This window comes from Venturia canescens, chromosome 6 (genome assembly GCF_019457755.1).
Source record: "Venturia canescens isolate UGA chromosome 6, ASM1945775v1, whole genome shotgun sequence".
NCBI classification, from domain to species: Eukaryota; Metazoa; Arthropoda; class Insecta; order Hymenoptera; family Ichneumonidae; genus Venturia; species Venturia canescens.
In genome coordinates, this window is record NC_057426.1 from 15,623,754 (window position 1) to 15,649,048 (window position 25,295).

At 36.6% G+C, this 25,295-nt stretch overlaps 3 protein-coding genes across 5 annotated transcripts in view; 2 read left to right on the forward strand and 1 right to left on the reverse strand.

Moving 5' to 3' along the window:
• Positions 1–428, forward strand: part of AkhR (Adipokinetic hormone receptor) — a 33,995-nt gene extending 33,567 nt beyond the window's left edge. For 2 of the 3 annotated variants that reach the window (XM_043420832.1, XM_043420833.1), the window contains exon 9: positions 74–358. In XM_043420832.1, the coding sequence (XP_043276767.1) occupies positions 74–82 (9 nt within the window). In that variant the 3' untranslated portion in view covers positions 83–358. Of the gene's footprint in view, positions 1–73 lie in introns of all 3 variants that reach the window. The other variant, XM_043420831.1, reaches the window with a different exon arrangement.
• LOC122411798 (cuticle protein 19-like) overlaps positions 1–5,929 on the reverse strand; it is a 47,824-nt gene extending 41,895 nt beyond the window's left edge. The window contains exon 1 of the mRNA XM_043420837.1: positions 5,860–5,929. The gene's annotated coding sequence lies outside the window, so the exon portion shown is untranslated. The remainder of the gene's footprint in view (positions 1–5,859) is intronic.
• Positions 2,794–24,754, forward strand: Tsp (Thrombospondin). The gene is made up of 15 exons (XM_043420830.1): positions 2,794–3,113; positions 4,994–5,158; positions 5,242–5,468; positions 11,102–11,303; positions 15,502–15,587; positions 19,392–19,461; positions 19,569–19,773; positions 20,133–20,384; positions 21,721–21,853; positions 22,002–22,154; positions 22,264–22,642; positions 22,756–23,109; positions 23,319–23,546; positions 23,733–24,242; positions 24,419–24,754. The coding sequence occupies exons 1-15, from the start codon at positions 3,026–3,028 to the stop codon at positions 24,565–24,567; spliced, it is 3,201 nt and encodes a 1,066-aa protein (XP_043276765.1). The 5' UTR covers positions 2,794–3,025; the 3' UTR covers positions 24,568–24,754.
• Positions 24,755–25,295: the final 541 nt, after the last annotated feature.

Genomic DNA, 25,295 nt, shown 5'->3' on the forward strand with positions numbered 1-25,295 from the left:
GCAAAATAATTATTCGCTCGCAGTTATTGATTGTTTAATCTACTAATTATAAATGTGTATGTATCGTATGTAGTTAACGTAGGAATACTCGAAATTACCGACCAAGGAGCTTCGTTCTCATGCGTTCTGCTACATCAGATACACCAAATCCGTCGACCCGACGAAATCCTCCGGTTCTCGTCTGAAAACCCGATCGAACGCGATCAATTTGAAAAACAAATGTTGACGATCGGTCGCACGATAATACTCACGAGTTAAAATAAATGTTGTGTAAACTATTTTATTTGTAAACGGTATTTCAGTTCCTAATTATATTTAAAAGACGAATATATACGAATTCTCATCATATTGTCAATAATTATAATGAGTAACAGATTGTTTTATTTATTCACTTGCTTCCAATGTCAAATAAAATCATCGTTTTTTAAGTCTTGTATACATTCAACAATAAATTATTATAGTGACCGAAGATATTTGAACTTCATCGAATTGAAATCTTTCGTTTGTTCCATTTCATTCTCATTTCTATGTTTTTCCAGGGTACTCTCGATAAATTATAATATTTTTGGTCCAATTCGATTACAGTTCGAATGTTTCAAAGAAATTAGGTATTTTTTTTTTTAGAAATGATCTTAAATATTTATAGAAAAAAGATTGTGGTCGACTCGCGTTTATCGTTTTTTTTTGTTTTGATTGAAATATTGAGTACAGATTTGTTGAAACTGAGAATTCTAGAAATTTTCTAATTTCATCTTCGTTTGCAGCGTTTCATGCATTTCGTGTATGCGCGCGTGAGTGTGTATACGTTTAGAAGACAGGCTCGTCAGAGAAAAATTAGAATTTTTCACGAATGGTACGAAATCAATGAAAAAAAGCCAATATTTTCTATAATATATTTTCATCGGCTACCTATCGACGCTATCGATGCACTGTCTTGATGTTCAAATTATGTACAACAATCGTTTTTCAGGCGATGATAAAAAGTGTGAGAGCTTGAAATCTTGAAATCTTAAATTTTCTAATTGTGTTTCGTTTGTTTGTTTTTTAAAAATTTTTTTTATTTTTATTTCACAGCCGTCATGAGTTGTGACACCGATCAGGTAGAAAAAAAGGTTCTAATAGCAAACTCGAAGGTTATGCGTGATTTTTTCGAATGACATTTCTAACGTTTATAGGCAGGTTGAGTATAGATTTAGTTTGGCCGTGTTACGTGTCTTCTGCATTATCGTAACTGCAAGGTTGTTAAAAAATAACAATCCACTTTAATTCCAATATGTGTTGATTAAGTAAGACTCGAGAGCAAGTGACTCGAAGAAATCGACTGAAGATCTCAAGCTGAAACTTGTAAACGGAGTAAAACTCGAACCAAGAGAAGGCCAAAAGTTCGATGGAATGACATCCGAGATGATAGAAATTCACGTGGTGAGTGAAAAAAAAGATGTTTTTCATCAAAATAATTTCAATTAATAGAAATTCAGAGATGAAAATATTCATTGATTTCCAATGGATGCAAATGAACTTGAAAAATAGATCCATCGAGATGAATAATTAAATGGGGAAAACAATCGGTGGACGTACAACTCTTTGGTAAGTTCGATGACACACATAAAAATATTGCTCTCATATTTTTATGGTATTTCCAAAACAAATGTTTACGAGTTACAAGTCGTGTGTGTCATCGCTTCTATTCCAATTTATATCATTTCAATGTGTTGTGCATGTAGTACAACAACAATATACAGGGTGTCCAGGTCATGAACATGTTCGGAAAAAGAAAAATAAGAAAACATTTGTAAGCATGCAATTTTCTTCTGATTCAAAAGTTCTATAAAATTTTTCCTGTTTACCTCATTCTTTATCTAATTTTGAGTCAAATGACAATTTACGAAATTCTCCAGTTGAGTGAAATGACAATATACGAAAGTATTTTTTATGAAGCCCCGCAAAATTAAATATGAGACACGTATGGATGCTTTAGATGATATCACTCTATAAAATATATAGCTTGTGTGCGAGTTTATTTTTTAAAATATTTTCATTAAACGAAAAAAAAATTTTGTCAGGTCGTTATTTCAGGTTATGGTTACATAGTCGAGACATAGCGCCATTCATTCGCGACTCCAAATTCTTTACATTTCATCAAACTTTTATGATTCAACATTAAATAACTATACTTTTCGGTGGGCAATCGTTCACGCAGATTTAGTATGCGTTAAGATGTTAGATAGTTTATCTTGGGGTTGAATTGTCAAAATATTACCATAACTCAACGCGTGATCGTCTTTCCCATCTAACCCCATTTGAAATGACATATAGATTAAACATTTTTTTCTCTGGTGTTTTGTTGTGAAAAAATATTTTAAAAATCGTGAACATTCTGAACAGTTCAATCAATACTATATATATATATATTTTTTTTTTTAAATCTTGGATTTCGGCTAACGCTCCAATCACTTTAAAGAACAAGAATATTAAATTGTCTCGTTTCGATGGAGAGTAATTAATTCAAATTCAGTAAACGGCGCTTGGGAGAGAGGAATTAAAAAGAGTTGTCCTCTTTTTCTATTGACTGCGTATTGTTTATCTGAGATGCGACGATGTCTAGGACACCCCGTGAATTGAATCTTGGGTCAAGAAATGCTGGATCGAATGACACTTTTTCTCTCTTTCTCTTTTTCTTTTTCAACGATCGCGTATACGAGTGTGAGTGTCTGTTTTACTTTGAAAAGCACAAGTCCGTGGGCGCGACGTATAAAACTGAAGCCTGCGAGTTTCCACGGTTCAGTACGGATGCTGATGGTCATCGGGACTGGAGACGATTTCCACCCGATCGGCAATCGACTGTGGTCCAGCAGAACTGATTTTCAAAGTGGAACTCGGTGATTTTTACTTTTTTTTCGTTCCTTCTCGATTAATCTTTTTTTCGTTATAAATTAAAGATCGCGCGTGATTCTTTCATAAGTTACTTAATACTCGATCGATCCGGGTCGAATCGATCTCTTCCACGAACTCTTCGTTGACGTCGATGATGACGAGCTTACGAGGATTCGCGACGTTGACGTTTATCGCGGCGTTCGCCGTAATCGCCGCAGTTTCAGTCAGCTTTGATGATGGTATGAACAACACGTGATTATCCTAACAAAAATCGTTGAAAATTCATGATATTTTATTGGTAAATTAATATAATGAACACGAAATCTTATATAAGTATTCAAATATTTCATTGAACGTATACTAAAAAAAACATGTCGAAATTTCGTTTCTACTATTTGGATGACGTTTTCCAAATTTTGAACAGTTTATCAGTTTGGATGTATTCACAATTTTCGATCGAAATATAAATTTGTAGGTAGTTTGTAAAAAGAATTCAATTTTTTATGAAAAATAGGAGAGGACAAAGCTTCTTCCGTCTCTGCACGAGAATAAAAGTCAAAACGTAATTCCCACACGATCTGACCCAATTTTTTACTTGCCGATATTCTTCTTGTATATATTGTGTATATTGCTTCACTTTTATGGTGGGCTTCCTAAACGAGCTTTCATTTTAATCATAATTCAGTGTGAAGAATGAAATCAAAACGATAACTTGGCACACCCGTGGGGTCATGTGGGATAAGATATCTGCCAACGGGAAGCAATCAACGAGTCAGTCACATATATATATATGGTTTTTTATTTATTTCACTGGACCGACAATCAACGATTCCAGAATCTCTCTCGTTTCACAATAATACATTCATCCAATTTTCTCATGGTTTACATATTTATTTTTGAATAATCCACAGGCGCAAAGGTCGTTTGTAGGGGAGAATGCCCTTAATAGCATATCTTTTTTTTCGATTTACCATGTCGGATTGTTACCAGTTATACTTCTTTGATAACTCATCAACTATTTTGCCCAAGATTGGACATGGCAGATAAGTGATATAAAAATGCCCTCCCGTGATCTTCGTAGGCTGGAACCAGTCTTGCGTGGAGTTACGGGAGCCGTAGCAAGAAACTCGGTAGTAAAGGGCAAACCGGTGCGGTATTCCGTCAGGGTCATTAAACTCTTCGGATTTTCATTCTTGCGTCTTCGATTTCATGTGATCATTCGTTTTTCTTTTTTTTTTTTCAAATATTCATTGTAGTTTTTATCAAACTTTTAGGTTTGCCAGTATTTTATTTCTTAAGCCTCGCAATAGCGTAATCGTATTATTTATTTGGGACTCTTAAGAAAAAGTCTCTCGTTTCCCGTATTCACCATTTGATCAGTGAGAAAGTAGCACGAATACGAAACGAAAGAAATTATTTTTAAATCTGTTCTATTCGGAGGGCTGACAGCTTTACTTTTCCATATTTAGAGGCCGGAAAAGATCTACGATCATCGTTAAAATAGACTCCGGTAGCTGTGCTTTTTTCCAGAATAAAAGTGACGTTTTGAAGGAAAACAACTTTCGAATTAAACGAAGGGAATGGAGAAAAATGAATAAATTTATTCGGAAGAAAACGAAAATTCTTTTTTTTTATAAATTTAACATACTTTCAGATAAAACATCAAATTAGACAAATATTCATTTTTATCAACATTCTGGAGAGAATCTGCAGAAAATTTTTTCGATCATTACGAACCTTTTTTTTTTTTAATACCAATCGAGTTATTCGTTCAATTGAATATAAAGATTTGCGAAAATTCTCCGTGTGGGTGTTTCAATTTTTTTTTATCTAGGTCACGTAACCTTCACGTAATGTGATTTTGAACGGTAATCTTCGCAGCTTCCGCCCTCGTTTTGTTTCGTCAAGTGACAAGGACGAACCATTCCACCGTTCAATATAAAATAATACAATTTCTTTTAAACGGCTAAAGAAGGGGGGGGGGGGGGGGCACTACACCCTCAGAAGATGCTATAGGCACTATTCAAAATATTTTTTAACCGTGCGTATTTTCGACGATCATTCGCGCTGTAATAATTCAATTGCTTAATTAGCATTAATTTTTTTTCCTCATTTCAAGCTCTGACTAACAATTTCGTGCAAGCGATGCACAATGATGAATTTGCGATCGTGGTAACGCATATCAGACCAAAAAAATCAGGCACAGTTGAGACGTTATTGGCAAGCCAATTTCAAGGAACTAAAACTAAGATTGTCTTTATGCTCGAACGGCTTACGAAACGAGGTACGTATTAAAATCAAATAAATGTAATATTGTATGAATATAAAAAAAGTAGATATGAAAATTGTATAATTTGTTGTTTTCAGTCATGATGGAAACAGTGGAACTCGACGAACATCACATGGAACATCTCGTTGTTGATACCATGAATGTTTCGTTGCCTATAAAAAATATTATTTTTTACGTTCGTCAGCAAGCCTCATCGCCTCGTATCGACGTGTACGTTGATTGTATCCACGAAGGTTCACTACCACTCAGAGTAGCATTCCGCGACCTCGCTGTAGACGATCTCAAAGATTCATCGCTCGAAATAGTAAATATACAACTTTTTTCATTCATAATCTATTTTTTTTGACAATTTTATAAAATACTTTTTTTTTAATTCAAGCTATTGTATTATCGATGAGGACAGACTATTTTGAGCAGAAAATATCGCAAATTTAAACACATTTTCGGAATAACAAAAAAATTAAAATTTTCGGATTAACGATGCCAAGGGAAGTTTTAAAACGAATAGCATATATATACACGGATGAACGATTGAAAGAGAAAAAAGTAAGAGAATGCGTTGGTGATGCATAGAAAATGAAGGGTAATTCGTTGATGAATATTCCAGTATCGACATCAATAAAAATGGAATCCCACGTAATGCACCTAGAAATCTAGATTTCGTCATTTTTAATTATGATGTAAATATGTCTTACCCACGCGTACAATGTCCGGACGATCGGATGCGTGAAATAGTGTGTAGTTATTGGCCGCTCGAGAGGATTACTTTTGAACTCCAGACTGCCTGTAAGGCAAAAAGACGGGAGTTATGCGTTTCACTGCGATCAGTGGGTGGAGAGATATTCCTTTGTCATCAGTTTTCTCGAAAACGATGATAATTGTCTTGACCAATTTTTTACAATATACATTCTATACCTCAGGCCAGCAGACGACAGGGCTGTCAATGTACTTGTCCCGAGACTCTAGCGAGTCTCTTGATGTGCCGGACAGTGTTCTTATTTGTAATATGTCAAGATTCATCGCGAACTTTTTTTGTTTATTTAAGGAAGTTGAGGCGGTACAGTCATTTTTTTTACCCAAAAGTTATGACCTGAACCTTTCAAAAGTTAGGCCAATTTACAGTTTGGCAACGTTGCTACACTTTAAAGAAGAGTCGGGGAAAAAAATGTTGAAAATAAAAATTTGCAAATTGCTTTCTGAAGATGGTCAAGATGCACGATGCTCAAGATACACGATGCTCAAAGCTTACTCTATGAGGTGCTATATTTTTCATTTTGGCTTCCTCATCAGATTTCAGATCTCATAGATTCCTCATAGATAATTTCAGCATTATTCTAAAAGCTTGAGAAAGCAATTTGTTTCTTTTAATTTTTTTTTAAATAAAATTTTAACTCATTTATCGACTTTTAACTTTTCCAAATTTTAAAAACATACATCAGCTCTATGATTTTTTTTCTAAATTTGTATTTATAATTCAATTCTATATTTCAATTACTATAATTTCAATTTTTATGTTTTTTTATTTTTTTTATTTAATATGTTTTATTTATTATTTAATATGTTCTGATTCAATGTGAACGTGCTTAAAATGTCTTACAATTTTTTTAAATAATATATGTAAGACATGTTTTTCTTTGTGAGTGTCTGGGTGTGTATATTCGTGTACTATAAAATTGAAACCATATAAAATTGTTTCCAAGTTTCTGTTTTTAAGAGATGTTAATCTTTACAACTTTTCGAATATCTGCATTTTTTAAAACATAATATTAATACATTACGAATTTCACGCTATTTTATGGGAAACGCAAACTTTTTTTATATTTTAAAAATAACAAAAAAGTATGTGGTTACTTACAATCTCGGCTCGGATTCGCAGTCAGTTTTTAAACACAAGTTGGCTTTTAATCATCAGTTTTTTAAAATAATTGTTTCAATTCGTTTGGGGTGCTTGTTTAGTGAGAGGATGACAAAATAAAAAGTAAAGCACCTCATAGAGTAAGCTTTGAACATCGTGCATCTTGACCATCTTCAGGAAGCAATTTGTAAATTTCAATTTGCAGCATTTTTTCTAGATATGATTTTTCGATGTTTTGGGACATTTTGAGCACATTGACATTGAATACTGAAAAAAAAATTTCATCATCACATAGCTTCTTTTATGAGGAAGCAAAAGAACGAAAAACTAGTGAAAGCTCAGTCGAAAACACGGACGGTGACGATCCTAGCCTCAGAAAACTGCACGGGAAACAGATTATTATCAATGTAATCTCAGCAAATCTCCTAATAAATCTGAAAAAATTCACATTATTCAGCAAGCCTTGCTCGTGTTGCGAAAAAAATTTCATATTTTTAGCATCATTTTTACGGAGATATCACTGAATGTGTCTTAACTTGTATAAGGTTACATGTTGTTTGGCCCAAATTGTTATTGATTTTTCGGTGCTTCTAAACTGTCTTCTTCACTTTTTAAGATGCATTTGATTTAAAAGTAATGACATCATTTGATTTCTAATGTCTCAACTTCCTTATTTTTAACGTTACACATCGTTTGAACATATCGCAACATGACCATATCCCAATCATCGACTACTTCACACCTTTGTACGTTGCTAGTTTCATGTCGAGCTGTTGTTTTCAAGGTAGGGTCCTGACTCGACGGCGGTCAAGTGGCCAAGTGTGTCAACACTGTCAACTCTACATCGTATGAGCCCAAGTTTGTAAACCCGCGATCCTGTCCCTCTCAGATTTATTTGATTTTTTTTGTATCATCACATTGAGTCTAACACTCTCATCATATTTCCAGAGTGTTCCGAACATCCCTCATTTTAGAATTTTTTTTTCGAAATAAAAAACGTCATGTTTTACAAATCTGAAGAAATTTTAAAAACACCGTGAAAACACAAAAAAATTTAAGACGTCACCCGGAGTCGGCAGATTATTTTTTTGGTGTTTTACAAGCTATTAATGTTCTCTAAACTCCAAAAAACTCTCAGATAGTTCACCTTCAGCTGATACTGAATTATTTTGGTACTCAAATTAATTTCGTTGATGATTTTCGAATAATGTAATAAGGAATTATAAACCTGAAAATGAGAATAATACCTTCATGATGTCTGAACAATCCTCCACAACGTGATATAGCGTCTAGGGTTCTCAATATATTTTATTCAGATTAGGTATAAAAAATTCTACTTGTAATACGATGAACGATAAAATTATAATTATTAAGTTAAATTAATTGATGAGAAATACGTTTTATCGCAGGTTGTGTGCGCGTTATATAATATCAAAACAAGAAGTGTTTTTCAAAAAAAAAAATTTTCTGAAATGAGGGATGTTCGAAACGCTCTAAAAATATGACGAGACCGTTTTTTAGACTCAATGTGATCAGATAAAAAAAAATTAAAGAAATCCGAGAGGGTTACGAGTTTCCACACTTTGGCTGGAATACCTCATATATTAAGGCATACGCAAACAATGTGATGGTACGTTGCCCAGTGTCAAGTTAACACTTTGCCGGCATTTCTCAAAAAAAAAAATATGAACTTTAAAAAGTGTAAAATAAAAAAATTTAAAAAAAAACATAAAAACTCTCGACTGAAAAACTCCTTCACTTAAGAAAATAGTAGTAATCTTCAAAAAGTCTGGAATAAAATAGTTGTCGGGATTTTCGTCGGAAGATGTCTTTACTTCTTATTCAATTAGATTTGAGAAACATCTCCCGCCGAAAATCCTGAAATCTATTTTATTTCGTTTTTTAATACATTTTTTTTCGTATTTAAGCGGGTGGATATCTCTGGTGCACCGTTCGAGGACTCCATTCCACTTTCCTTAATTTTTATTCGTGGAACATTTAAATACGAACAAGTCTTATTAAATCGTCGATCGATTATTTATGAATGAGAAAGAGAGAAATATGCATTACTTTGGCTACTGAGTAAACAACCTTTTTGATGGTCCCTTGTTTCTGGATGGCATAGAAAAAAAATTCAAAACCAGGAAAAATATTCTATAGAAATGAAAAACGAAAAATTAAAAAGTTCAAAAAAATTCAACAAAAATAAAAAACAATTGAAAAAAATTCTATTAAAATATAAATAAAAGTATACTGAGTAAACAATATGTGCGATTACAATTGATTTTTCAAGCATACTGATTTTCATCCGAATATTTCGATTTTGTTCTCGAATGAAAGACAAACAAACTCGAGCACACTCATGTAACGAGTGACTGAACGCGTTACAATTTAATATATGTACACATGAGCAATGTCGCTCAGATACCGTGGGACGATCAAGTCTTTCCGAATATGGCCAGCAAAAAATATCGCACTCGGATCGAAAGACACGCAGCTTGGTAGTAAACAACATTGCCCAACATTGCTTGTCCTCCGGCAACGAACTCCCCGGGACGATTGTGCCAGTTAGGACGTCTGTATACTTGGTCAATAAATGAGCCCGCATATTTTGTACATGTACTTAAGGAGTTTCGGTACAGAAGTCCAAATATTAAGAAATTGATCAAATTCGGTGATAATGTTCTTCAACATCAAGTGCGAAAACACAAATTTTTTCAAGATTTTCTTCTACTCAGTTATTTAGTAATTACGCATTAAAGCAGATTTCTTATGCCCGGAATGTATACCTATATATATATGGAAACGCTATGCTTATACACGTGAACTTTAGTTTACTCGATAACTGTGTAGAAAAAAAATCTTAAAAAATTTGTATTGTCAAATTTGGCACTAAAGAATATGTTCACCAAATTTTATAAAATTCTGAATTTTTTGAAATTTTTTATGTTTTTAGCATGGTTTAGCATGGCAACATTGTATCACCTGTACCGAAACTCCTTAAGAGACCAGACGTTTAGACGTATTACCTGTGGGTACACGTATTTTTTTTGCATACTCTTTATTTCCATTCGGAATAACGAGCGCGTTATTGATCGAAAGAATTGGGGTAATTGCATCTTGCATCGTCAACAGCTTAAAATAAAATCGAGAAAGTATAGGGGAGACCGGGGCAAAACGGGATACCCAAGGAAATATTGAACTTTTCAGAAGTTTGGGAAGCTCTGTCTATTTTTTACTTCCAAAAACTAAGAAATGTACTGTGTTCAATTTTCAAAAAAAAAATCCGAGGCAAAACGGGGTATCCCTCAAAAACTCATGAAATTTTTTTTACTTTGATTTTAATTCAATGCACCTTGGGTGTATTTTACACCCATAACCAAGTGCTTCCGACTTACCGCTGTAAGCGTTGAAAGCGATCTCAGCGTTTACAGCGCTCAAACGTAAGTCGAGCGCACGCTGTGAGCGCTCTTTGCGCTTACAACGCTCTAACGTACGTCGAACGCACCCTCTCTAATTCAATTCAAAATTAATTATATGAATAATAACGAAGATTGGCAATGTTTATTTTGTAAAAATTTTTATTCTTTGTCCACTGAATCATGGATTCAGTGCCAAAATTGTGCAGAGTGGGCACATGATTCATGTGCAGGTGTAACCACACATGATGGTCCGCAAACATACATCTGCGATTCCTGTCGTAAACAGTAATCTGCGAGGCAGTAATCGCAGATTTACAAATACTTTTTGTATATCTGGGCAAAAACGTTTTCATTTTAAAAGTGATGTAAAAAAAAGAGAATTTGAAAAAAACGAATTTAAAAAAAAAATTAAAATAAAAAAAAACAAGATATTTTGGAAAAAATATGTTTCATGTTCTTTTCGGACTAGCATAAAAATTAAAAAAAAAAAGGAAAAAATTTCTCTCATTTTTCGGGTATCCCGTTTTGCCCCGGTCTCCCCTATGTCTTTTGGTGACGTGTCACTTTGAAATTCAATGCGCATTCGAAATAATCTACTTTTGACTCGATTGTTCTAACTGTTTGATTAAATTAATATCGACTGTGGACTTGAATTTACAGTTCAAAGAGAAAAAGTATCGGACAAAAGTGTACAAAACAACAAGGCCTGATGATGCACTTAGACGGGAGCACTGCCCTTCGGATACTCTCGATTTCGAAGAGACGAATCCCGACCAGACCACCGTGTCCTACACTACGAGAATAAGGAAGAGAGAAGACTACAGGGGCGATCAAGGGCCCATTCCTCCAATCGTGACTCTCGGTATGTTTGAGCTCGCAACTTTGTTTACTTACGCATAGGCTTTCTTGATAACATTGGAGACATTTTTATTAAGGAGTTTCGGTACAGAAGTCTAAATATTAAGAAATTGATCAAATTTGGTGATGTTCTTCAACATCAAGTGCGAAAACACAATTTTTTCAAACTTTTTTTCTACTTAGTTATCGAGTAATTACGCATTAAGGAGGGCGGCTACTGATGATACAATGTTGCCATGCTAAACCATGTTAAATACATTAAAAATTTCAAAATGATAAGAATTTAATAAAATTTGGTGAACACATTCTTTATGGCCACATTTGACAATACAAATTTTTTAAGATTTTTCTTCTGTACAGTTATCGAGTAATTGATCACTAAAGTTCAAGTGTATAAGCATAGCGTTTCCATATATAGGTGGTCCGATAAGTACTTAGCCTACAAAAGAAAAATGAAAATTTTCGAAAAGTGGCTATTTATTTCTCAACGTAGTCTCCTTTCAGCTCGATACACTTGATCCAGCGATTCTCCAACTTCTTTAACCCGTCTGAAAAATACGATTTCGGGAGGTCTGCAAAGTAGGCCTCCGTGGCGGCGATAACCTCCTCATTTGACCCAAATTTCCGCCCGGCGAGTGACTTTTTCAAGTTTGGAAACAAAAAGAAATCGCATGGGGCCAAATCTGGAGAATAGGGTGGATGGGGCAGCAGTTCATAGCTTAATTCGACCAATTTGGCCATGGCGACGGCGGAGGTGTGAGCCGGTGCGTTGTCATGGTGGAAGAACACTTTTTTCTTCGTCAAATGGGGCCGTTTTTTCTGCAATTCGGCATCGAATCGGCCTAATAACTCGGCATAGTAGAGCCCTGTGATCGTTTTGCCCTTCTCGAGATAGTTGATATAGATCACACCTTGTGAATCCCAGAAAACGGTGGCCATCACTTTTCCAGCCGATAGGACAGTCTTCGCCTTTTTCGGTACACGTTCGCCAGGTAAAATCCACTGTTTCGACTGTTCCTTGGTCTCTGGTGTGTACCAGTGAATCCATGTTTCGTCGACGATCACGAAACGACATAGAAACTTCTTCGGATTGCGCTTAAGCAGCATCAAACACTGCTCTGAAGTGGTCTCACGGTTGCGCTTGTTCTCCGGAGTGAGCAAACGGGGCACCCATCGCGCCGACACCTTTCTCATGCCCAATATTTCATGCAGGATATGACCCACGCGGTCTTTTGAGATGCCCACTTTCTCGGCTATCTCGCGCACTTTTAATCTGCGGTCTGCCAATACGAGATCGTGAACTTCAGTCACGTTATCTTCCGTGATAGCTGTTTTTGGAGCACCTTGACGTGGCTCATCAAAAACCGAAGTGCGACCACGTTGAAACTCGTTAAACCTATTTTTGACGGTCGCCATCGACGGAGAAGAATCACCGTACACAGCATCCAAGCGTTCTTTGATTTCGCTGCGCGATTTCCCTTCCAAAAACAAAAATCGAATCACCGATCGATATTGCTCTTTTTCCATCTTTCTAAAATCCGTGGACACACACGCTTTCATACGCCGTCAAAACAAAATTAAAAGTCCGATTTGGCTGAAATTTTAACAGTAGCCGTCGATGAGGATGTACTACACGATAGTAAATTTCTTTTGCAATAGTGACGCTATCGGGCGTTGAGGCTAAGTACTTATCGGACCACCCTATAAGTATACATTCCGGGCATAAGAAATCTGCTTTAATTCGTAATTACTCGATAACTAAGCAGAAGAAAATTTTGAAAAAAATGGTGTCTTCGCACTTGATGTTGAAGAACATTATAACCAAATTTGATCAATTTCTTATCATTTTGACGAGTGTAGCCACCCTCCTTAAAGCAGATTTCTTATGCCCGGAATGTATACCTAAATATTGTGACGAAACATTCGCGCGACGGCCCGAGCCCGTCGAAACGAACGAAACTCCGCGATCTTAAGATCGCAGACAAAACATCGCGGCGACTACGCTCGTCATTATTGACAGGTGGCGGCCATCTTAGGCCGGTAGGCATGAGCCCGAGTGGGGCTACCGGCACCGCTCTGAACTTCGCCGCTCTATATTTTCGGAAATTAATTCTTTTTGATTTTTATTATTTCAAGTCGCCGAAGAGAGTAATTACGATCAAAATCACCAGAAAAATAACACGAATGTAAGAAAAACGATCACAAGTCAAATTAATGATATAAAAAACAATTACAAATGAAAAATGTAAAAATCGACTGCGACGCATGCGCGAGCAGAGCGTTAATGGGCTATAGGACGCGTACGTGACTTTTAGCGATTGTAATTATTCGAATCATATTAAATGAAATAACAATGCCAAATCAAAGAAGAAATTAAGTAAGAATCGATCAAATTGAAGTTTTTTGTTGTTGAAATTCACAAATGGCTGAAAATCGTAAAAAGCGGTAGTCCGCGCATCGTATGTTAGCCCGCTCGGCCAACGGGCGAGCTCGAATCATGGCAACGGGCCAATCGGAGAAGGCGTTACAAGTTGACGCGCAGAACCGGTCGAAAACTGAGATTCTCGGCGCTCGAGAATTTCATGGTGGGGAACGGGGTATAAGAAGCGCTGCGCGACTCATTCGATAGTCAGTTCTCCCTGCCTCAAGGATCAACTCGGACCTCTCTCTCTGACAACACTGACCAAGCACTCTGCTCTAATATTCATAAATTCCTTTCCAAATTTTCCTGGATGCCTGGAATCTCGGAGCGATTCGGTGACGTTTCAATCCCAGAGTCCAGGGTCCGCACCTAACCTCTAAAAATTTCCAAATTTTCCTGGATGCCTGGAATCTCGGAGCGATTCGGTGACGTTTCAATCCCAGAGTCCAGGATCCATTCTTGGCTTTTCCAAATTTCCGTTGCACGGGATCTCGGAGCGATTCGGCGACGTTTCAATCCCAGAGCCCGTGGACGGTGAATTACCTAACCTAGTAGATGCACAGGATCTCGGAGCGATTCGGTGACGTTTCAATCCCAGAGCCTGTGGTCTACGCTATCCTGTCATATTCCATAGTAGATTCTATTTTGTCTTTTTATGATCATTAAGAGCAGAGCTGTAACAATTTTGTAAATTAATATTTCAAGTTCAAATTTGATAATAAAAATCTTGTCCGAATTGGCTTGGTACGGAGACCTAACCTAATTAGAAAATTAGCAGAAATCCAAGAGGCGATAGGTCGAGTTAAAATTATATGGAGTTAAAACAAAATTGAAAAATTGTAAAGGCAAAGAGATCCTCTTAGATTCATGACAGGACATCGGGAATATTGAGTTTCGCGATTTACAGCGTGCGGTAGACATTGATTTTCGGGTTTTTGCGATTTTAATAAAAAAAACAGATTTTTCTTTGTACACTTAAAAATTCGAAAATTGAGAAACTTAAAATTTCTCAGACAGAGAATTTGCAACGTTTTCGGGTCTTTCGGGTCTTTTTCTCGCCAGATCCGGTTAAACAAAGCAAGACAGTTTAAAAACAAAAAACACAAAATTGTTTTAGAATCAGCGAGCCAAGGCGCAAAATTTCTTTTATTTTGTCAGAATTCGGTCAAATAATTAAATAAAATTGATTATTTTTATATTTTACCAAAATTAACAGTGTCCGCGTTTCCTTCATACCTGCTCCTTATTATTTAGGTTACTCGAACCGACGCGTGGCGGCGTTCAGGCCAGGTCGGCGAGAGCGTTTCGTTACAATATATGGAAACGCTACGCTTATATACACGTGAACTTTAGTGATCAATTACTCGATAACTGTGTAGAAGAAAAATCTTAAAAAAATTGTATTGTCAAATTTGGCACTAAAAAATTAGTTCGCCAAATTTTATAAAATTCTGAACTTTTTGAAATTTTTTATGTTTTTAGCATGGTTTAGCATGGCAACATTGTAGCCTGTACCGAAACTCCTTAATAGATTTCCCGGTCGTATCGTGGCGTCACCACGATACGTCAATCGACGAATCTTCTTCATCTTTTATTCCATTGGGTCATGCAGATTCGTAGCTCTTTGAGCAACGAACAATAATCCTCATCAAGTCACGTTAAGGTCCATGAGCGGCGTTTAGTTGAACAGGCTTCGATTTGCTTTAGTTTTCATCCAGCTGAAACTTGAAAGGAATAAATTGAAATTTGAAAACTTCATCTCCGATTTTATATTTCATAGATTGCTTGAGCGAAGCCACACTTAGCAAAACCTTGAACGAGTTGATTACCCTTACGAACCAAATATGGCACGAGACCGAACACAATGTAAGCCACTTATTTTTTCTCACCTAAAAATATTCCGAATGCGAATGATGCGATACTCTACGACAAGACAGTCACTTCAGTCCCTTACATATTTTATTTAAGTAATTCAACATTTTTCTTAATTTTGCATGCATTAGAAGGAGTTTGCTTATTTTTTTTCTTTTTAATTTTTTTCTCGGCTACCCAATGAGATTCAATGTATGTGGCTCATTCCATATCAAATCGACTATTTTTAGACCCGACCTCTTTGGATTTGACCGAGGCTTGGTAATTTTGTTTCACCTATCTAAAGACATTTGTGAAAAATATTTTAATTTCTTCTACTCAACTCTAAAAATACCATGATTTTTCCGGAGAAATAACTTTTTTTTGTAAATACCTATTATTTTCTCAAAAGTTGGCCTATATAATAATGTTTTTCTTTCAAAACTTTTGTTTTCGTATGCACTTGAAATATATATATATATTAGGGTGTGTTAAAAAAAAAACGATATTTTTTTTTCGGGCTCCACAAGCGTTTTTCTTCTTATTATGCTAAACGATGAAGCTAGCCGAAAGGACAGTTCAAAATAAAATTATCATAGCTGGCCCACCGCATACTTCAATTTTTTATAAAAATAACACGCGAAAAAAAACTTCGGTGAATATTGTACCATATAATCTAAAAAAAAAAAGTTCACAAATATCCCACTTATGTATTTTGTAGAGAATTGAATTCCCTACAAATAGAGTCCTTAGACTCATTTGCCTAGAACCAACCTTTCAACGGTTACAGCAGTTTAAAGTTTCTAACGTCACCCAGCCAGATTTACGACGCTGAAGTTTGCAACGTTGGAGTTCAACGAAATGAACGAAAAAAAGATTAATAATTCATTATTTTTTTATTTCACGAATTATTGATGCGGCTTGAAATACGACGAATTGGAAATTCAGCAGGGAACAAAATTGGAGATTTACTGGAATTATTTGAGAGTTTTTTTAGACCATTTCGTTAGACTCCAACGTTGGAAACTTCAGCGTCATGCCAGATTTGGCATGTATCAATTTTAATTTTCGAGGTCGCTCTTTTCACTGGTGATGTTTAAATTGGACTGAAATCTATTTTTAAGTATCGTTTTTCTAAAATGGCTTCTAGGATCGTTATCTAGGTAAAAAAATCGGGTACATATTGTTCTCATTTGTTTGAACAAACGAAATAAATTGTTTGTCTTTCCACTATTTGTAATAAATTATGAAATTCAATTAACCAAACCAAATGTACAGATACCAATATACATAGGAAAAGAGAAAGAGAGAGAACATTTCAATTTATTTCCCGTGTTTACAATTGAGTTGATTAACTTGTTATAATTACATGTTGGCGTAATGCCGAACCGTTTAAGTCTAAAATTGCTATTTTTTTGCTTCATTTTCGAAAAATATAAGAAAACATAGGTTTCAGCCCTGATAATAGATAACTGATAACAGATAACAGATAAAAAATTATCTGATGATTCATTCCTGGGCATGCGAGAAAATATTGTAGTTCAAATTTTCAACGACTGTAAGTTACATAAATACTTGAATGATTGTTCTTAATGATGATTGACAAGGGTTTCGAGTACACTTGGATGGCTCGACGTGATTTGTATACAGAAGAAAAAGAACAGCAGCCACAGATAAAGCAAACATAAATTTGACTGAAGTAAAAACAATGACAGAGCTTGCCGGCACCCTTTTCCATCATCTCACTGATCACAGCTTTTTCATGGTGTCTTTTTTAGTGATTTGCAATCGAACCAGGGGGGGAATTTGAAAAAAAAATGTCAACCCCAAATACGGACCACCCTAATAGATATATGGGCAGATCCATTACTTTTCGACGAAAGTGTGCTCGCTTAGGTCAGCGATTCCAAAAAAGCCCTAAAAATTTCAACTTGGGAATCGAGCTTGGAACCGGGTTATAAATTTTCGAACATCTTGAAAACTGCATTGAAATCAACAAGCAATTTATTAACATTCATTATTTCAGTGTATTGTGACAAAATTATATAGTTCAATCTTTATCTTAATTTTTCTATGTTGTATTTCTATATTACAATGAAGTATAAAAAAATATTGTGTTTGTAATTTTTTTGAAATACGAGGTTTGAAAATGAGGTAATGGATCTGCCATTACAGGGTGTCCCATTTTAACTTTGTCATTTTATTATCTCGAAAACTAAGCGCTTCCGATGAAAAATTTTCGAAAAAAATTGACAGGGTTTAGTGGAGGACGTTTAACGACGTTAGCAGTTCTGACCTTCAGTACCTGCCTCATGGTAAAAAAAAACAGATTAGCAACCTCCACGTAACGTACACTGGCAAGGAAAGTCTTTCCGCTCTCCCTCTTCGATTTTAATGAAACTTTAATATGTTATTCTACATCAAAATCTAAGAGACACGTATTTTTTTTTATCGGCGGAACGCCGATGCTGACGATGAACAGTGATAGCTCAGACAGTAATCAACAATTGGAACTAGACTAGCCAAGCGAGTGGGCGATACCATTTTCCAAAACTGAGAATATCAATTTTCGATTTGAATTTGACATTTTTGCAAAAATTTTGTCAGACAAAAGTTACTCATTTTCTAACACAAAATACGAACCTGAGATAAAAAATATGCAGTTCCTATGAAAAAAACAAAGTTAACCTTCAAATGACCTTGAGACAGCTACTGAAGCTCACAACTGTTAACGTCGTTAGACGTTTCCCATAAAACTCTGTCAATTTTGTCCAAAAAATTTTCATCGAAAGCGCTTAGTTTTCGAGATTAAAAAATGGCAAAGTAAAAATGGGCCACCCTGTATATTTTTGGAAGTCAAATTGTATGAAACACTTCAGTTTGTGAAAAGAAATCGTCAATTTTTCAAAATTCGCTCCTGATAATTTTTTTTTCTCAAAAAAAAAACTGATTTATTCGGCAGGTAACCTCGCGTGTTGCTTAACGGGCTAACTTTTGTTTGTTTTTTTTTGCTTGACTAGGGGAAAAAAATTTATTTGTTTTCAATTTTCAATTCCTTTACGATCAAAACTTTTGTTTTACATAAAAATCAGTCCTAGTAAATATTTCAAGGTATCTTAGATAATCTATTTACGATCTAATTAAATGATATACGCACTCACGTTCATCAATAGAAACGTAACACTTTAACCCGATCTCTGGTGCACAATGACCGATTTGAGAACAACAGTACAGTATCTTTTCACTACACTTGCGTCGAGAGTTCAACTTTCCGAAATCGAAAAGTTGAATTTTCGGTGCATGTGTGGTGAAAAATAGTATACACTCCACGAGAGTGAAATTAGACTATCTCAAACCGCGTGCTTGTTTCGTGATCTTACCTCCCCTTCGGCTCGGGTGATAATTCTGCTCGCGGTATGGAGTAGTCTACTTTGCTTCCCTAAGTGCGTAATATACTATTTAACAAAATTTATCAGCTTTCAGAAAATTTTATCAGAAAATTGATGGAAATTGTGAGCTAATTTAAAAACTGTAAGGTTCCCCGAAATGGCTGACTTGACGCGGATCGTCCTACAAACAAATTGGGATTTTAATTTATCCTAATTCCAATTCAAATAAAATGAAGTTTCATTCAAGTGTAATTAAAAGTCCATCAAAGTATAACCAAAATTTAGTTCTATTACGATTAATCTTCACATCACGATCAATTACAATCCCACATTAGAACCGAATGAACTCCGGGGTCATTTATGAAGACAAATTTAATGCTCGGTCATAAAACAGTAAATATTATTTTGCTTTCGTTACTATCATCGACAGAGAAGGGAAACGTCTCTGGTCCGCAAACTGTTGGAGGAGTGCAACGCTTGTCGTGCAGAATGTGCGCCGCGTGAGTTACAGAGAAAACAAATTGTTATAAATAATTCCAAGCTTCGAGGCTCAAAAATGTAATTGAGGAGGTTGACTATTAGTAGAATGATCGGTGATGTTTTTCAGGTCCACCACCGCCACCGGTAGCCACATGTACCGTAAATTCACCCTGCTTTCCTGGAGCGGATTGTTACGACACTGCCAGTGGTCCACATTGCAGATGTCCTCGAGGCTATACCGGCGATGGACGCCGTTGCGAAAGAATAAATCCATGTGATCCTAATCCATGTTTCACCGGTGTAAGATGTCAAAGCATGGGAGAAAACTACAGGTAAACTACTTGCACTGAATTTCGAAATTTTAAAATCATTAAATGGGTACGTGGCCATATGACTGAACTTCTTGATTCCATGACATTTGAATTTTTCGCATTGGTGGGTTGAATATTATATCGAAGATGAAATGATCTGTGGAAGCGGTAACAAGGTTGAAATATCCACCGTTCTCTTCATTTTTGTATAAATAACCAAGAAAATGATGTATGATAAAACTGTACTTGACAGAGAGATGACCAAATTTCTATAAAAACCAGAAAAGGTCAAATGCGGGAGATATCTAAGTTTTCTTTCTGTAATAAACAAATCGTGCTATGATCTCGAAATACAATAGCAAAAAATATTCATCTTACAGATGCGCTGAGTGTCCACCTGGTTACACTGGAAACGGCGTGAAATGTCGTCCACTGACCGCATGCGATCGAAGCCCTTGTTTCAAGGACGTGGCATGTTATCCGAAACGAGATTCCCCACAACAATACACATGCGGCCGTTGTCCCAGTGGATATCACGGTGACGGAGAAAATTGCAGACCCGTCGATGAGTGCGATCTGCATAATCCATGCGGCAATAACTCCCAATGCGTGAATTTGAATCCAGGATACAGGTGCGATGATGCTGATCGTGATGTAGACGTATGGTGATTTGTCACTGACTTCATTCGAATTATTCATTCTTCCCTCTACATTATAATTATATACAATCATAATGATATTAATAATATTATTAATATTTCACACATTGCTCAAAATAATAATAATATTATTACTATTTTGTTAATAGGGAGAATGATTACATCTTGCAAAGTGAGCGGTGTATGAAAAAAAAGAAAAAATAGCAACGAGAAAAAAGATGAGAACGATCGAAGACTCATTGATTATTCAGCTGTTCATTTTCGTACAAACAATGATATATACTAGACACAACAATGGAAGGATATTAATAACATTTCAAATATTTCGGTGATTTTCAACAGGCTGTGACTCCGAGGAAAATTATCACACAAAAAGTTAAAGAAAAGTCATATTATAGTTTGGAGTGCCTAGTTTTAGGGCATATCCTCGGAATTTTTTTAGCTCCAGTGGCTCGTAAGTAATCGCAAGAAATCAAACGAAAAAATATTTGCCTTTTTAAAACGATCTACGGGCTTTGAATTTTTTTCCGAGTTGTGCCATTATAATGCTCTTTCAGAAATTTTATTCCCTTTCATTTGATTTGCTCATGAGATCTGTAAGATTATTTGTTGCTGCGTAATTATCTGTGCGATATTTTTTTCCTAGTTACAGCCTGTTGAAAATTCCCTAAAAATATGAAATTTTTTCAATATCCTTCAATCGTTGTGTCTAGCGAATTTTCTTTCGACGTTTGAGTCCAGAAACAATTAATTCTTTCAAAGTTTACTCGTTGCTCTCAGTCACGACTTGGCATAAAATTATCCATACTTCTTGAGTTCTCTTTACTTTCTCATAATCTCGTTTATCGTTTGCCTTAATCTTGCTCACACAATCTCAAGTGTACTTAAAACAAACTTTTTTTGTAACGCTATCGAATTATAATTGAATATATATTCAGTGATTCGAATAATCGAAGACAATACACGAAAACAAAAGAAAAAAAGTGCAAGAAAATTGATGATTCGTATCGCTCTTCCAATCCGGCAAAGGTCCTTCCTGTGTATGTCCCATTGTTTATAATTTATTGAAAAAGGAAACAAAAATGTAATATATTCCGTATTCACTACTTATGCCTGAAGATAAATGGAGGGTAGGTGAGACACCAAATTTCAGGGACAAATGATAAATTTGCTATTCAATTGGGATGTGGGAGAAAAATAAAGACGAAAGGTCGGTTCGCGAGACATTTTAATGTTGGGAGATCGAATACATTTTTGTCGGATTTATTCGCCGATGCTCACCCGCCGTTCCGGTAATGCCCGTCACCAGATGCGAGGTCTGCCGTCCTGGATACGCCATTGCCATCACCGGCAGCGGTAAAGGGAAGTGCGTCGACATCAACGAGTGCGATGACGGCCGGAACGGTGGATGCGTTCCGAACTCCAACTGCATCAACATTCCGGTAATCATTCAACAATCGCCCATTTTTTATTTATTTTTATTTCCATCAGAATAAGTGGTTATTATTGGTATTGTTATTTAGAAAAAACCAATTTATTGAAAACAACATTGACAGTATTTTTTCTATCGTTCCATATAAATATTTTCAGGGCTCTTTCACTTGTGGTCCCTGTAGACTCGGCTATTCCGGAAATCAGACGGTCGGATGTCACCTGTCTCATACCATTTGTCCCGATTCAAAAACTATCTGTGACAAAGAAGCCTCTTGTTTTTGTGAAGTCCAAGATGTATACACATGCAGGGTAATTGAGTTTTGTGCATGTCTAGAATTCCAAATAATCTTCTACGATGTCGATGACATCGTTTTTGTTATTTAGTCGTGAAATTAACTTATGAACAAATATTATTCAGTGCAAAGTTGGTTTCGCCGGCAACGGTTTCGTTTGTGGCGTTGATTCCGATCTTGATGGAATACCTGATAAGCCAATTGGTCCTCCGCATAATTATCCGGGAGACAATTGTCCTTTATTGCCGAACAGCGGTCAAGAGGACGTCGACGGTGACGGAGTTGGTGACGCGTGCGATAACGACGCTGATGATGATGGTGTTCTTAATGAATCGGACAATTGTCCTCTCAAGTACAATCCAAGACAAGAAGACACCGATCGCGATGGTCCGGACAGGGTTGGAGACCTTTGTGATAATTGTCCAACCGTTTCAAATCCAAAACAAAGGGACACCGATGGCGATGGCGTAGGTGATGATTGCGACAACGACAAGGATAACGATGGTATTTATTGTTTTGCCAATGTTATTTTTCGGTTGATCAGCCGAGTATCGGAAGATTATTGACGTTATCAACTTTCGACCTTTCTATTTCTTTGACTATGAAAAAAATTTCAGGAATCCTGAATCACTCGGACAATTGTCCACTGATCAAAAATGAGAACCAAGAGGACAGAGACGGCGATGAGATCGGCGACGCCTGTGACAATTGTCCGGACATATCCAATCCCGATCAGGCTGATCAGGATCGCGACAGAGTCGGTGATGCTTGTGATACCGACCGAGACAGAGATAAAGATGGAATCCAAGACGATGTCGATAATTGTCCAGATCATCCCAATTCGAACCAGCGGGATACCGACGAGGATGGATTTGGAGATGTCTGTGACGATGACATTGACGGCGATTTGATTCGCAATATTTGCGACAATTGTCCGTATGTACCGAACAGGGATCAAGCAATTCTCAAAGGTAAGCATCGTCGGGCCATTTTTATTTCAACTTATTTGTCTTGTCCTGGAACGATTCAGCAATCTCGAGTTTGCCAGGTTTAAACGATTATCTATCGTGCATGGAATTTATTGTTAAATTCTTTCGGACCCTGGCGTCGAAGCAACTCCAACAGCTTTTGCTTGTGGACTTTTATCATACAAACTTCCAAATGTTTCTTCTTATTTCAGGTGGTCCGTTCGGAGATGCTTGCGTGGAAGATTACGACAACGACACGATTATCAATAGATACGACAATTGTCCGAACAACAGTCTAGTATGGACGACGGATTTCCGTAACCATGAAATGATTCCACTCGATCCTGAAGGCAGTGCTCAGATCGATCCGATATGGAAAATTCATCACAATGGTTCCGAAATGGTTCAAACTGAAAACTGTGATCCTGGTATTGCTGTTGGTACGTTATATTTTTTGTTGACGTCTTTCACAATATCCAATTCACGTTATTTCCATTAGAAAATTTCATACAAAACTCGATCACTATTGGGATCAAACAATTTCTAAACATAGTATAAAACGATATAAAATAATGAAGCAAACTTGAATAAAATCATCAATGGCAATATTAACTCTCTTCAATCAGGACAAGTCGCATTCAACGGAGTCGATTTCGAAGGTACATTTTACGTCAACACAGAGATCGATGACGATTACGTGGGTTTTGTGTTCGGTTATCAAAACATTCGTAAATTTTACGTGGTCATGTGGAAGAAAAACATGCAAACGTATTGGCGAGCAACACCATTCCGCGCAACCGCTGATCCCGGAATTCAACTGAAGCTCGTCGATTCGATAACAGGACCGGGTAAAATACTGCGAAACAGTCTTTGGAACACCGAGGGTAGAGCTCAACAAGTAAAGTTATTGTGGAAGGATCCGAAAAATGTCGGCTGGAGGGCCAAAGTTTCTTACAGATGGAAGCTTCTTCATCGACCCGTAATCGGACTTATAAGGCTCTCGATTTACGAAGGACCGCGTTTGGTCGCGGATTCCGGCAACGTTTTCGACTCAACGCACAAGGGAGGAAGACTCGGACTCTTTGACTTTTCTCAAGAACAGGTTATTTGGTCCGATTTACTCTACAAATGTACTGGTACGTGATTTTTTTATATCCAACTTACATACTTGAAATTTGAATTGGAATACACTTACACTATATCGAATAACACGCGTTGAACAAGTCGATTTTTGTGGCTCTCATATACAGGGACTTGTAAGCTTTGAATCTGCTTCGTGAAAAATTCTCTAATGCGTTTGGTAAATTTTTAGAAACTGTTCCCGAGTCCGTATATCGTGAATTACCGAGGGACGTGCAGGGCAAAGTTCAAGTCGAAACAGACAGACGTTATCCGGTTTACCAGCCAGTACTTCCGAGCGATTGTTACCTCGCCGTTGATTCGATGCAACGGTACCAATGACGCAGATGATTTCGTTAATCAAAACAAGTATTCAACTGTTATTTTTGTTGCATAAGTTTATGTTATAACGTTGAACGGTGAAGTATCTGTTCATATAAATTTCACCCATAACTGGATCACTGTCAAAGATCGTGAAAAAGCCATGTTTATTAATTCGACTGGATAAATATAAATTATACGATTATAATTTGGAGTTGGTTAATTCCGCCGCTGTAGTTGCCGGAGATGATTACATGAATCTATACGTATTACAGTTGAAGCGTAAGAGTAAGTCGCGATAAAACTGTATGAAATGGTAAAAGCGCAAAAATTCAAAGCAAATTTTCCCAGATATGGGGTGCTCCTACTCGTATACCTCTCGATATTTACGATCCCCTTACCCCCATTCCACTTTTCACTATCCTCTCTATTTCCATTGCGGCTGCAGCCGATTTATTCACCACTGTATCGCATTTGCCGAGGGCGAAGGGAAACTGCAGAAAACCTTGCCGATATAGTCGGTATCTGAGTGATCCTCTCGGGAGGCAGTGCAAGCACGCTCAAGTGCGGCCACCAGTGGTGCTCAAATACACACCTCTTCTACTATGATACATTGCGCCAGCTAGTACACGGCTAGAGGGCCATCATCCGTACGATGAGAATCGTCCACGGAAGGCCCCCGAAGCCGTACACCGACCGCGAACGTATCACAGAGAGGCGTTTGGTCATGGATTTATGAAGGTGAAGTC